The sequence below is a fragment of the Scardinius erythrophthalmus genome (assembly GCF_964197995.2).
Source record: "Scardinius erythrophthalmus genome assembly, contig: HAP1_SCAFFOLD_255, whole genome shotgun sequence".
Classification (NCBI taxonomy): domain Eukaryota; kingdom Metazoa; phylum Chordata; class Actinopteri; order Cypriniformes; family Leuciscidae; genus Scardinius; species Scardinius erythrophthalmus.
The window spans coordinates 60,267-76,030 of NW_028296356.1; the positions used below are offsets into that span (position 1 = coordinate 60,267).

Consider the following 15,764-nt stretch of genomic DNA (forward strand, 5'->3'; position numbering starts at 1 on the left):
AAACCGCAAACGACAATGGTTGTTGGGACGCAAAAATCAATCATTTGACAAAATACAGCGATTTAAAATTTATTACGTGGATGACTGCGACGCTTCATGACATCCCTGCAGAAAGATTAGCAAGTTTTTTTTTTTTTTTAGTTCTCCGCGATGGGTTCCGTCACATCTGTGACACTGAACAATAGGAGCACTGAAGCTCTTCTGCACACAACTTTCAAACATGGCAAAACAAAAGAAGGTATTGGTGTTGCTAGGTGGAATTGTGCAATGGAGGAAAGAGCTATGACAACAATACCCCTGTCTTTATGATGTTTCCTTGAGGGACTACCAAGACAGAGTGAAAAAAGATAAATGTTGGCGAAAGAAAGCGGCGGTGCTTGAGCAACCTGGTGAGCACTGGAATTAGAATTAAGCTAACACGTCATTGTTTGTTTACGCTTTGTTTCCAGAAGTCAGTCACTAGTTCCGCCTACTCTATGACATCACACACGTCTTTAAAGGCGGTAACCGGCAATTGGTCGGGAAGTCTTATCTGATACATCTGACAGAAATTGCAAGTTGCACTTAAACAGGTTTTAAGTGTACTGTTCAAAAGATTGGGGTCGGTAATGTTAGGGGGTAACAGTTTAGGACCCAATGACCAGATGTTTGAAAGAAGACCCGGAGTCAGAATTATAATAAATTGAAGAAAAGCTTTACTGAAAATAGTTTGCAGTTTCTTTAGCAGAAGTCAGCTTCAAGACTCACACAGGAGTTCGTAGGCCGCCTCACTTACAGTGACAAAGATCACAGCAGTTATACATATATTGCAGTTTCTGATTGGCTAAGATATAGACAAACATAGTAATTTTCCACACATATACAGATAGATGGAAGCATATCTCCATCGATTATGCAGCTGACACTTTGTCGTGACCTTCCTGGTCACAGATTTAAGTTGCTGGGCGCCAGCCTGTGCCGAACAACAATTCAGTCAATCTCCAATAATGCCAGTGGTTCCTTAACCACTGTAACCACTAAGGTTGGATTTGTCCAGGCTCTAACTATAAACAGGAGTGTCCTCTCAAAACATCAAGATAATGCGTTCTTTCTCTCTCTCAAGGAGAGCTACACTTTAGTTGAACTGGAAAGTAAGGCTTTAACAAAGAAATGGTCCCTTAAACTATTGGCTTCAATGACCCCTATATGTTTTAACACGTTGAAGACCTTTCTCAAACACAAAACAAGTCCCCATTTCATTTCTGGAAGCCGGGCTAAACAAGCAAGCACTGTTACTGCATTCAGATATCAACTCATGTGATATATTTAGAAGGAAAAATATTGATTAATACCTTGATTATAATCACTCATTACATATACATTCCAATCCACCTCCTTCAGTAAGATCTTGATCACTGATAAAATAAGTCGTATCATCACCAAGGCTGCATTTATTTGATTATTTTCCTATTTTAACATATTTTACAATTTAATTTGTTCCTGTGATACCAAGGCTGAATTTTCAGCATCATTACTCTAGGGGTGGTGATGGCGCAGTGGATAAGGCACATGCCTTTGGTGTGAGAGACCCAGGTTCGAATCCACTGTGAGACACCAATGTGTCCCTGAGCAAGACACTTAACCCCTAGTTGCTCCAGAGGCGTGCGACCTCTGACATGTATAGCAATTGTAAGTCGCTTTGGATAAAAGCGTCAGCTAAATGAATAAATGTAAATGTAAAAAAATGTAGTCGTCAGTGTCACATGATCATTCAGAAATCATTCTAATGTGCTGATTTGCTGCTCAAGAAACATTTATTGTTATTATCAGTGTTACAAAAAGAGTTGTGCTGCTTCACATATTCATATTTCAGGATTCTTTGATGTAAAGCAAGTTCAAAATATCAGCATTTAAAATAAATTAACAAAGTAAAAGCCGTTGCTTTCATATTGTGACGGATCAACTGCCTCTCCCTTATAATTCTCATTTCTTATTTGTGCATCCTCGTTTCCTTTCCTCGCATCTCAGCTCCCTCCCCCTGTAGGATGCGAGGGAAGGCTGCAAGGAAAGAAAAGGAGGACAGAGGAATCGAATGAAAGTTTTTTTTTCTACATTGGAATACTTGATCACTCAAGCGTCACTTCACTGCGTCATCAGCAGCGCTCAAAGGATCTGCCCTTATGTTGTTGAAGTTTGTTAATTTAAGAAATTCATAATAAATATTAATGAAGCAAGATACCCTGTTGAAATATGTGAGATGTGTGGTTTTTATAAACTGCAAAGGTAAAGTATAAATTAAAATCATTGTGACCGATGTGAAGGGGGCAGCTCCAACTTTCAAGTGACTATCATCGCAGTTTCTTCCTGCATATCGTCCGCCATGCTTATTCTGAAGTCTCGTGAGATTTTGCGAGATTTCCTGTGTTCACAGTCGAAACTCTGGTTGAAAATCTGTTCACTATAGGAGCAAAACGGTTAGGATTTTTTGTCCTCATGTTTGTGGTCTATCACATTTTGAAAATCTTATAAGATGTAAAAAATATTTCGGTGTGTACCCAGCATAACTCCTTGGGAAGCCTCCTCACTCCTCGATCCTCGACTCCTCGACTCCTCGTGGTGCAATTAGAGAATTGAGATGTCCTTCAAGATGGCTGAGCTTGATCGGTTTCTGGGTCATAGGCTGGAGGAAGGGGGATAGAGGAGACGAGGAGGAATATTGAGAAGTACCCCCCGTCCCTTACCTCGCCGCCCTTCGCCAGGTTCCCGACTGGAGTGGGTGTGATTGTAGAGGAGAGGCGCTGAAGAGGAGAATTGGCGCGTGTGATGAGGCCCACCTGAATAATATTCACCGCCGCTGTTAAATGCTGAGCGCGCCTCTCCTCGAGAGACCGGTCTCTTCCCTGTGCATGCACACTGGTGTCCTCGTGGGTCCAGGAAGGGAGCGCAGAAGGATTCCCGTGCCGACGGAGTTGTGAGACATCAGACCCGTGGTCCGAACGGAGAACCATGCGTGATTCCACTGACAGGCTAGGATGCCGGGCCGCTATTCTCCTCAAGTTGTCATGGATAAAGATGACCAGCCGTGATGCCGAAGCCGCCACCCCTCTCGCCTAAGACCAGAGAGAGAAGCGCGTATGACCGCCGAACACCGCCATTACCTGGACCCATCCCATCTCTTCACTACCCATCCTTCACGATTCCCTGGCACAACGAGGACACCAGATCCCCTTTTATTTTAACACTTTATTTCCCCATTTTTGGAAATTTTCTGTTAATAAATGCCACCACTTGACACCACTCCCACTGTGTCTGTGTATATATATATATATATATATATATATATATATATATATATATATATATATATATAGTGTGTGTGTGTGTGTGTGTGTGTGTGTGTGTGTGTGTGTGTGTGTGTGTGTGTGTGTGTGTGTGTGTGTGTGTTCCTTTTATCCAGTGTTATTCATAGCAGGATGACATGATGGTGGAGGGAAATGTTACAAAGATTTAAACTTGTGTCATCTGCATCATGACAGGTCGAATGCGTCTGATCTTCCTGTTTGATTTATTTAAATCTAAATGTGCATTAATCTTTCAAGAATACAGGATGCACCTACTTTTGGACACTGTCCAGATGCATGCCGCCAAACTTTTCAGATAAACAACAGCCCTGTAGCGAGAACTCGACAAAGGACACACCCCAGCAAGAAAACTCACATTCGTCTTGTCATGCAGTCCCACCTCCATCTGGCTTTCATATTTCCTTTGTGTTTACATTGGTAACTCAAACGAAAGGTAATCATACGTTTACACTTGTAACTACAGGAGAATTTTGACAGGTGAGATCACTGACACTTTAAGCCTTAATCCTGAGATTATCCTTGTCAGGTACCCAGAGAAATGGAAGTTTCAGGAATTATTGCTGAGCGAAAAAAAGAAAAGAAAAAAAGAAATCTAGCCAGGGAAGGGGAAAAAAATATATATAAAAAGATCCAAAGCCAAGGCAATGAATCAAGATAGGGTTAGAGGAAATTATATGTGACATGAGAAGCTAAGTCGTGAGACCACAAAGTTAGTTCAAGGTGATTGCATAATATGCAAGAGGAATTGATCACCCCCCTTTCCTAAACCATCAAAAGAGGAGGCTGTATTAGGCCATCTAATCTAAAAAGGAAAGGCTGGTGCTCATTTTGGAGGTGCAGTGAAGCAGCTAAAAATAGCCGCAGGGTTGGTCAGGCAGGCGTTGTGAGAGGGCCAGACTCAGCCGTGAAGTAAAGAGAAGCTTTGAGACTGACGTTGGTGTCCAGTGCTGATCTCAAACTGAGACTGACAGACCAGTCTACCACAAAAACTCCAGATGAAGTGGGTGACAGCACAGAGTTCACAAGAGGTCACTTAAGCTTGTGCCCACTTGCCCTTAAAGTCTGAGGAATTCTGCAGTGGAACGGAGGTTAAAGGTCGGTGGGTTTTATTGCTGACCCTTTGGTTTTCTGAGCGGCCTCGTTACTCTGTCAAACCTGACTGAGTGAGCTACTTTATTTTATGCAATTTTTTTTTTTTTTTTTTTTTACTGTTTTGGTTTGCTAAGGCCTCTGGGGTAAGATATTCCTTTTCGCTTGGACCATAGATGTCACTTAATCTCATCTCAACAGATTTTTTTTTTTTTTAAATGGTTATGCAATCATTAATCTTATCTTCTCATCTGAACTTCCCATCACCGTTTTTGAGATTTATTGCATCTGAACAGTATTAAAGTTGGATAATAATGATATGCCACAGCAGCATTGCATCATGGCAACAAGTTTTGCACGGACAAGCACTATTCGCATTTGTGATTCATATGCAAGGACAGTTCTCATCATCTGTCAACATACTTTGTAGCAAAAAAGCACATGGCAGCAGTGGTTCATGGGTCAAGGTGGGCATTGAATTCTTAAATGAGCTGCCTGCTGACATGCCATAATACGTGTCTCCCCACGGCAAACAAGAACAGCACAGGACAGGTAACATGTCAAGCTAATGTTAACACATGCTCCCTTAAAGAAGACTGCATCAATTACATTCATAAGACAGCACATCTAGAGCGGAAACTCATCAACTGTATCAGAAGGAAACAGATACAATCTGTTAGTTACATATGACCTTGAATACTAATGTATCTAACGGAGACAGCAAAAAAAAAAAAAAAAAATGTGCCAGAGAAACAAGCTTGCAGCCATCTTTAGAATTCTGTCTTTACACTATGGCATTGCTGTCAAATAGCAATTACCTGGTTCACTCTTATTGTAGAGTGAACGAAAGTTATCATGAGCATTGAAATGCTTGAAACGGATTTCATAACAAATGTCAATAGATTTTAAAACGAGCGGTGCATTCATAAATCTGTAAGATCTTACCTTCATGCTGTGGAAATACATACTGGAAGAAGATAGAACACAACGAGTGCAGCGCTGAAAAGGTTGAGCTACATAAGACAACACGAAATGTGCATGCGATTAGTGGCTTTTTTGAGGAAGGTTGTGCAACTAGTGTACTAAAATGAGGGCCAGTCATTAATATGTTTACAGTCATTAATATATTCATACAGTTATTTGTATTTGTGTAATAGTTCATTCCCTGTTGTTACTGTATGTAGTCAGGCAGTAAGTCACTCACCTATTGTTAGGACCCGACCGTGCAAAGGACCCTGATGCTGACGCAGTTTAGTTTGAAAAGCGCTATTATTACTATAAGATAAGAGCAAGACGGACATAACACGATGATAACGCCAGTTCATCCGTGATGCAATAATGAGTAATCGCATGTGTGCATTCATCAAAGAGTAAGTTAATCTCTTTCATTATACTGTGTATTTACACTGTGAGCGTGTGTAAATTTGTCTTTAAAGACGTGATTATCACATATGCAGTGGCACACACGTCTGTAAGCTAATCCTATACAATCGCTGTATAGACATACTTTCAGTGTTAATGTCATACGATTTGCATATTGATGTTTTATCAGTGTATATTTGTACTTTTTTATTCTTGTTTCTCTTTCTAGAACCACACTTAATTAAATAATGTTCAAGTTTGAAATGAGTGGTCTATGAGTGGTGTGTGCATCTGGCTCCTCCTAAACGGACATCACTTATTTGTTCTGATCGGACAATCTTTGGTGGTTGCCACCGGGTATTAATTAGCCCTAAGAGCTTAACAATGCTTTACAACTAGCTTTCTGATGTAAACAACACCCTAGCAACCACCTAGAAACCACACAGAAAACTATATCAATCGCATAGAAAACATAGCAACCATAGTGCAACACCTACAAAGCAACACCCTAACCACAAGGAACCACCAGAATCCCTTTTCAACCATGCAGAATGTCATAGCATTATATCAACATGCTAAAACCTTAGCAACCATATAGCAACACCTTGACAATCATACACAACGCCCTAGCAACCACAGAGAACAAGGGATACTATATCATGCACATAGAAACATTCTTAAAACATTAGAAATAGCCACAAATCCCCAGAAATTCCCTTGAAATCACAAGAACACCCTTGTACCACACAAAATATCATAGCATCAGTGCTATTAGTATTATATTAATTAATAATTTTAATAATTAATGCATTATAAATGTGCTGAATTAGCTTTTATTTTAATTTAAGTTTGTCTTTTTCTTTTTCTTTACGTAAAATTTTAGTCAGTTTTGGAAATTATGTGATTTTTTCATGTTTAATATTTCTATAAACATTTTTTCGTTTTTAATTCAGTTTCATTAATTTTTAGCACCTTAACTTAAAACTAAAATTTTAAATATTTTGTTTACGTTTTCCATCTAATGTTTATATTTTGTTTTATTTCATCTTTATTTGAATTACCAAAAGTGATTTTAAAACACTTTTAGTTAACAATAACAACACTGCATAGCATTCACATATCAACAACTCTAATGTTCATAACTTGTTCATGCTCAAATCATGTCCAATAAAGTTATATATTTCTGTCAATTAGCTTGTATGCTAATATTACAGAAATGTTCTCTCGTGATTACTGTGGTATTCTGTGGTTTACAATAGGACAGTAATTTTGATGAAAAATTTGCTCAACGTGTTCAGGTTTTTCAGTAGCCGCCCATTAGCAGATGCCGCTTGAAAAAACCTCCTGTCTGAAGAGGTCAAGGGTAAGGACTATGACATTTGGGAGCAAAGAGCTTCTCATTTGGCTCGGGCAGATATGTAGGAGAAGAGCTGGCGAGAAATCTGTCAAACACTTGAGGGCTAGCCCAAAGCGACTCTGTTGCGACTGACGGGAAGGAATATGAGAGCAGGCATTTGTGATGACTTGCCCCTTACGCCGTCAAACTAGTTTGCCACTTTGTCAGTGACTAAAAACAGCAAGCAAATTAGCTATGAGTAATAAGTACTGTATTCCTAAACCTCATTCAGTGACATCTGACAGAAGATCCACCACGTTGCAAGAGACAGTTGTTTCTTTCTCTTTTTTGTAGATTTGCCTCAGGAGATAAACTCATTTGGACGCCGATTTACCACCAATGGGATGGAAAACAGACTTCAAGGCTTGTTTTTTACTCCACCGCACAGACGCGTACAACAGCTTTTGCCAAAAAGACGCTTTGATTCTCATATAATCTCTAAAAGTATGCACTGAACCAGTCACAACATGGCATTGCGTGACTCGACCTCTGAATGCAGTTATTGAGAGGAAGAGCAGAAGTGATTTTTTGGCCAGAAATATAATATTTAGGGCCCTATCTTACACCCGGTGCAATGCAGCGCCAAGTGCAATGCAAGTGTTTTTTGCTAGTTTCAGTCAGACGCAGTTATCATTTTCACGTCCTGCGCCACGTTGTTTAAATAGCAAATGCATTTATGCCCATTGTGAGCCCATGGGCTGCTGGTCTGTTTGTAATATTTATTGCTGGTCTGCTGGTAATGTTTATTGCAGCACAGGATGGTCCAGACATTGTTATGTTTTTTTATATATATATATATATATATATATATATATATATATATATATATATATATATATATATATATATATATATAGAATTATTATTTTATTTTTATTTTTATTTTTTAAGAGCGTGTTAGTAATGTGCACCTATAGGCGGGTCCACAACGTGCGTACACACTGCTTATTAAACACACAGGGACGCACGTACAGCAGCCCACAAACATGCCAAATATTTAAAATAAAAGGATTACAATGTAAAATAGTATTATTGTGTCCATAAAGATATGGTGGAATTCAGCTTGTCCCATAGATGATCTGCTTGCGCACTTTTACCTCGCGCACGAGCAGATCTGTTTGCGCTCTGGGGACGCGTTCAGTCTTTCCACTATCAAATTCCGTCATGATGTAAGCTAAATAGCGAATCTGCCATGGCGCGAGCGCAACTGGCATTTAAAGGGAATGGGAGATGAGACTCTGGTTTAACGCACGTAAATCCCAAAACACACCCATTACTCATTAAGAGAATAGGGACAACCCTTTTAGACCATGTGCATGGTGCACCAACCATTTTACATGGTGCGCCACCGTTGTTAAACTAGCAAAAGTGGATTCGGACACGCCATAAGTGCACTTCCGCCCTGCACTTTAGACTATGGCTGCGTTCCAGTCCAAAATTGTCATGCCCTTCAGTGCCCACTACTGGCAGAAACTGCAATGGGCTGAATTGGAACGCCCTAAGCCCTTGATCACTTGGAATCAGCTGTGGGGTTGATTTAATATTTACTCGTCCACTTCACGAAGTGGAACGCACTTCAAAATGGCGGCGGGGATTCCTCTGAGGGGAAGTGCTTAGGGAAGTTCGCAAGTGCGTGTCTAAAAGTGGACTGGAATGCAGCACATGTGCTTACAAAGCATATATACGAATACATGTTATCCATTGGTACTGTATGCTCTTCCATATTTAGTAAATGAACTGAAATTATAACTGGAATAACTCATACAAACAATATTACAAATATTGAATGTTTTCAACAAAGTTCATGTTAGAACTTTATTCATTCATGTTAGAGCGGAATTAAGGTATATTAATGTTTTGTTTTTGTTTTTTTGTGTACTCCATGTACTCCATTTCATTCAGTACTTCAATAATGTTACAGTTCTTGTTAAAAGTATTATGTTTTATTATATATATATATATATATATATATATATATATATATATATATATATATATATATATATATATATATATATATATATACATATATATATATATATATATATATATATATATATATATATATATATATATATATATATATATAATTTGAAGATACACACGTCAAATCCGATGTAAATACTTTTCTTATTTGCAGAATATTACTTTATTTTTTAAAGTAATGTCCTTTTTTGTCTCCATGTTCCTGTGGTACTTCATTAATTTTCCAGTAATTTTATAAAGTAATATATTTTATTATAACAATAATATCAAAATTAACAATGCATGATATTAACAATAAAAAAAAGTTTAATATTGTTATTAATTTGAAAATACACACAGCAATGCAGGTTTTTTTTTTTTTTATTAATTTGAAAATGCACCCAACTTATTTTTTGTGTATTTCAAGAACATAAAAAAATCTAGTTATTTTCTATAAATTTTGAAGATGCACAACAAACAGATGTAAATGCATTTTTTTTTGTATTATTTTGCTTTAGTTATTTATATATGCATGTTATGTAATCTGCAATCTAATATGTATAATATACAAATTGTGAAAATCATGTTTTGCTTTTTTTTGTGGACTGAAATATGAATATGTGTGTGTTTGAATGGTCAAACATTCTCTTCTCTTCATGTATATCTGGAAAATTTTCAGGAGTAATATGTTTTATTTTATGGCTATTCACTTGTGTGTTTTAGCAGACTGGATATAGACCATGTTTATATATATATATATATATATATATATATATATATATATATATATATATATATATATATATATATATATATATATATATATATATATATATATATATATGTTTATTGCAGCACTGGATGGTCCAGACATTGGTATGTTTAAAGCAGGTCTGAAAGTACATTATTCTGTGCTTAAACAGACCTGCCACTACCAATAATTTCAAGCATGTTTCAGTTTAGGGTATCAAAGATGAATTGATGTGCAATAGAGGTTGCATGGATTTGTTGGCAACATACAACAGGAACAATTCATGTATAGATTATGAGGGCAGACGTGGCAAGTTTATTACTCAAGATATCCCCAGAGAAGGAAATATTGCTATGTCTATTTGCTGAATTACATACAGAGCCCACTAGTTGCATATGACTCTAATGGAGGCCATTTACTTCTCCCAGACATGTATACATACTCCTGTGCTTATATAGAGAACTGTTAAGTCATGGAGCCTCCGAAGATTTGACATGATATAAAGGTCTACATATACCACGTTCGAATGGCACTGCTGTGAAATATAATATAACTTGTAGGCAAGAGAAGACGTTTTAAAGCCCTTGAGAGTTAATCAGGACGAGAAACACCAGCAAAATGTGAAAAGGTAGTGAAAAACCTCACTGTCTTCAGTAGAGCAATATTATTCCTTAGAATATCACCTACATAAATGTCCTTTGTCAGTTCTGCACATCATCTGTAGAGGATTTGCTCTCATGAGGTGAGTTCAGGATAAAAAAAAAAAAGCAGGTATGTGCACTCAAGCGCAGCAGACTCGGCCTAAAACTGGTATTTAGAGGGCATAATAACGAATAGATGGTAGATACCAAGCTCCCAGTTCTGAGTCTGGTGCACCCTTGCATGCAAAGAAAAAACCTGCAAAAAAAATAAAAAAAACTATCAAATGTAAGTGGTAGTATGCAATGCTCATTTCCAGCAATGTGAAGGAGCCGCTGGCTTTGTTTTCTTGCTAAAATATTCACTCCACAATAATTGACATGCTTGCAATGAAAAGTGAACACTGCTTTGCACTTTACTGGAAGTTTCAACAACCGACTTGTCAAAAATCATTGGCCGCCCTTCTTCAACCATCCATTTTGTAATGCTCTCAGTCTTTCCTGCCCAGGTGACTTCCTTTACTCAAGTGAGTGCGGAAATTACTCAGGTTGGCGTGTATGATTCTATTTGATGGTTAATGGAAAATATTGGAGAGCCACTTAAGCGAGGAGAAGAGGAAGATGAAAGTGTGGAGAGGATGAAAAGAAGCCTTCAATGTTCTGAGGAGCAACTGAATGTTGCACGCTGCTTGCACACTCATGAAAGGCTCTTTTGAGAAACGAGGGTCTGACGGAATCATGTTTCGTAATGGCAAACTGTCAAGTTCACCAACTCTGTGTTGACATCGGCGACTTTTGTAGGATGTTTGGATGTGATTAATTACTTCACTGTTATTAGGCATGGCATAATCTTGATGCTATTTTTGAAATGTCATATTTTCACAACTTCAAAACATGTTTATTCTCAAAATCTAACTTTATTACTGCTAGTTCACAAAACAGAAAAAGTATAAATCATTGATCAGTGGTTCACAACTTGATTTGCTCCAGTGTAACCAATATTTTTGTGGTCTTGATCTTTAGTAATAAGTTTGCTCTTGGTTTAAGTATGAGGACATGTCAAGCAATCTCTCCATGTAATCATTTGTCAATTTATTCTAGCTTCTCTATCAACCCTTTTTTACATTGTCATCAACCCCTTGAGAAACACTGGAATATAATATGAGTTTTCTATTTTACCCATTGCTTTTTTTTTTTTTACTTGTGCCATGCTATTTGTGTTACTGACCATACATATTGCAATGTTCTCAATTTATTTATTTTTTATTTTATTTTTATTTACAGCTTAATTGGTACCACATTAAAGGCACACAAACATATAAATGTTAAATTATGTACAAATATACAGAATAAATAACTCTCATCCACACTTGTACAAAATAAAGCTATGGTGCTCTTCTATACAGTAAAACATTTCAAGGCTCAACACAATAACTTGTGTGCATATTTTCTCTATACATATATAGATGTATATATATATTTTTTCTTTTCTTCTCCAGCCACATAATGAAGATAAAACACCCTGCATAATTGTCATGCTGAAAGAAAATAGTCAAATGTGATTTGTGTCGAAAGGAACTTTAAACAACATTATTTTACAAACCAGAAGCTACACTACTCAGTTTGAAAAAATGGCATAGACTGTGCGGCCCCACAACGTGATTGTCATCAACCACCTTTAAATAGCATTTTGAGTAGTGCAATTATTTTCTTTTCATTTTCTCCATGGATGCCCAGCAGAGTTTTTGTCCATATCAGAAGCAGTGGAGGTCTGAGCAAGTGGGTCGGTATGACATAATTTTTGAACAAACTCTCCAGGCGTGTTGATAATTTCAGGTGAGACGCCAATTTCAGGCATGATAAATGAGCCCAGTCATAAAGTCTGACCTCGGGGTCAAAACAATAGCCACTTGGCAAGCTACTTGCTGTTGATGACGCCTTATTTATTAATAAATACAATTTTCAGACATCTTGAGATCTAAGTACCACCATTATTTAATATTTAATGAACAACAACTGTGTTGGGCATGTTTAATTCAAAGCTTAGCAAATCAGGGAATGTTTTAACTAACCATAAATGTTCTGTCTGACAGGGAAAAATAAAGAAAACATGTTTTCTTCCATTGCTACAGATAAACAGAGCTTAAAGATTTGCCACGTACATAATAAGAGATACACAGATAGAAATGTAAAGTGACTCTTTGCTAGTCTCCCCTACCATGTAGCAAACATAAATAGAATGCATTAACCACAATGCAAAAGAAAAGTTCTGGTATCAAAGCCAATCTTGTCCAACTCTGTGACTCTTTCTGTGTGATTGGAAATGTGTTAGAATGTGTAATCCATCATCTGCAATGTCCAATAGCATGCTAGAGCTAAAGGTCCACCTGAAATTAGACATTGTGTCAGCATCAAATGATTGTATCATGAGAATTGCCTCTACTCCGACGTTGTTGTATTATATCTCTCGGGCTAAATCAGAAATCAGAATTGACTGTCAAGGCACTTGGAGTATCATTTGTCAAATCAAAATATACAGTGTACTTATCTCAGTTGAAAGTCGTTTGATGCTCTAAGACTTCTAAATAGTCTGGTTCGGCATGTAAATTGGCTTTGAGCTCAAAGTACTCATTTTTAGTCTGTTCCACCATGACCTTCCTCGGCCTCGTATAAACGAGAGTTTCCATTAGTTTCAGCTCTTTGTGGTGGTTGGGGACTTGCATGTCCACAGCTGGTTGTAGCTGGGATATGTTTTTCCTGAGGTATTCGGTGAGGCTGAGCTGTTGGAGCTCCCGTTCTCTTTCTAAGATGTTCTTGTACAAGGAGCTCGCGTCTCCCAAACTTACAAACTCAGCGGGGTAGTCGGTGACGGCCCTGAACTTCACGTTAGGGAGGGATTCGTTGTCCTTGTCAAGGATGCTATGGCAGATATGCTTAGGTTTATCGCTATCGTAGTCATCTAACTCGTAGTCTTTGTGCTGAGAGCAGTAACTGGGGTTCCTGCAGACCTGAATGATGGGGCTATGGGAAGGTTCGTCGTACATGCTGGGTCCTTGCCTTTCAGTTACGTGGTGGGTGGTTTTCTGGCCATACATGCTGTAGTGCAGGTGGATGGGACTGCTCTCGCGAGGTTGCTCCTCGGCCTGTTTCTTTTTGGCATGTCTCCGCTGACGGTGTAGCACAAACACGACGATCCCGGCAGCGCAGAAAATGACGGTCAGGAAGAGGATGAGAAGGCAGAGGATGAGCACCGACAGTGGCACTGCATCTGTAATTGACCGGAAGAAGCCGCTGGTGCTGCCCTCCGGTGCAGTCGTGACTGGGATACTGTCCTCGGTGCCTCCGGGTAAGGACTTATAGGTTACCAAGCCGGGGCAGAGAACATCATGCTTCAGGTTTCTGACCTCAGCAGTAGACAGTTTTTTAGGAGTGTGGCATAAGATGGAACCCACCACTGTTTCTTTGCTAAGCTTTTCCACCCACTGTTTGAGGCTGACCAAATCACAAGTGCAGTCCCAAGGATTGTCCTCAAGATAAATCTGCTCCAAATATTTAAGCTGGTCCAACGCATTACTCACCGGTAAGTGCATAAAGACATTTTTCCTTAGGTTTAATTTCACCAAGGGCACATTACGAAATATTTGTGCAGGGAGAGTGTTGAGTCGGTTGTTGTTTAGGTACAGGAGCTTTAGATTTGTCAAAGGGTTGAACGATCCAGCCTCAATCTCTTTGATCACATTATACTCTAAGTACAAATTTTCCAGGTTGTGAAGGCCAAGAAACATTGTTGCAGATATTTTCTCTATCCTGTTTCCATTCAGGTGCAGCTTTTTCAGGTTGCTCAAACTCAGAAAGGTTTCATTGTCAATGTAGTCTATTTGGTTGTTTGCCAAATTGAGCAATTCCAAACTGTCGTATGTCACAAAATCATATTTGAAAAGTCTTTGTATCATATTTCCTGTCAAAACCAGCATGGTAGGGCTTTGTTGAAGAATGCCTAGATCAGATATCCTTTGAACGCCTCGGTCCTCACAGTGCATCAAAAAACCCACTGTGACACAAGGCCCTAGGCCGTTTGCAGGTGTAGGTATCTTTGCATCATCTTTGGCATTCGGTATCTGAACAACCTTAGTGGATGGGGTGACAACCATGTCTAGAGACTTCGATGGCTCTTCGAGGTTGATGTCAGCATGAGAGGGGCAAAGTAAATCCCTTTTGACCCTAGCCAAAGAGGTGCCCCTAAGATCTTCAGGCCTGTTGCAAACCACCTCGCCAATGGATGACTGCGCTCGCATGTTCTCAATCCAGACCTTTAAATGTAAGATTTCGCAGTTACACACCCAGTCATTCTCCTCCAACTGGAGCTCAATGATACGACCAATATGCTCCAGGAAACCCACGTACGGCAGTGTCTGCAGCTTGTTCCCTCGCAGATCCAAATGTGTCAGAGGCACAAAGCGGAAAATGTTGCTCGGAAGGAACTCAATCTCATTGTCATTGAGGATCAGAACTTTAAGACGGACAAGCTTGCTGAAGGCCCCAGGCTCCACGACCCGGATAAAGTTGGTGTCAGCCTGAAGGTATTCCAAATTTACTAAGCCGTGAAATGTGTCCTCCTTCAGCATGACCAGGTAATTTCTGTTTATGTGCAACTTTCTCAGGGATCCCAGCGCACTGAACACACCAGGTTCAAGCTCCTGTATGCTGTTTTCACCGAGATGTAAGGTGACGACGTTCTTGAAAGCATCCATATCCGTTGCAAGTAACTCCACTAAGTCATTTTTGTATAGATTTAGATGAAAAGGTTTATCTGACGGTACTTCGACATCTGACATTTTGCTTATGTTGCTCTCTTCACAGTTTATGTACAACTGGCCATCTGTCTCTTCACAGTTGCACAAAGATTTGCAAGCTCCATCGTACAACACCTTAGACTCAGTATCTCCAAAACTAGCACCAGCAAAGAAGGAGCAAACGAAAACAATCCTGGCCAGCATTTTGTTCTCCTTCAGTATATCTAAAAAGACAACACAAGAGAGAGAAGGAAAGGTAATTACTGAGTGCAGTTAGCAAACTCATGAAATAGCTATGTGCAGAACACTGAATTATAGGAATTATTGCAAGGAGTTCACAGTGTGGAATCTAATAAAATAATCAGGATATGATTCGGGAATCTAATCTGTGCATATAAACAGATATTCACAAGCTGCTAAATTATTAAA

At 38.8% G+C, this 15,764-nt stretch overlaps 1 protein-coding gene across 1 annotated transcript; it reads right to left on the reverse strand.

The window, feature by feature from the left end:
* Positions 1-11,993: 11,993 nt before the first annotated feature.
* On the reverse strand, positions 11,994-15,539 carry LOC308686413 (SLIT and NTRK-like protein 6; the record flags this gene model as incomplete). The annotated part of the gene is made up of 1 exon (XM_081394840.1): positions 11,994-15,539. One exon carries the CDS (start codon positions 15,537-15,539, stop codon positions 13,092-13,094), a length of 2,448 nt encoding a protein of 815 aa, XP_081250966.1. The 3' UTR covers positions 11,994-13,091.
* Positions 15,540-15,764: the final 225 nt, after the last annotated feature.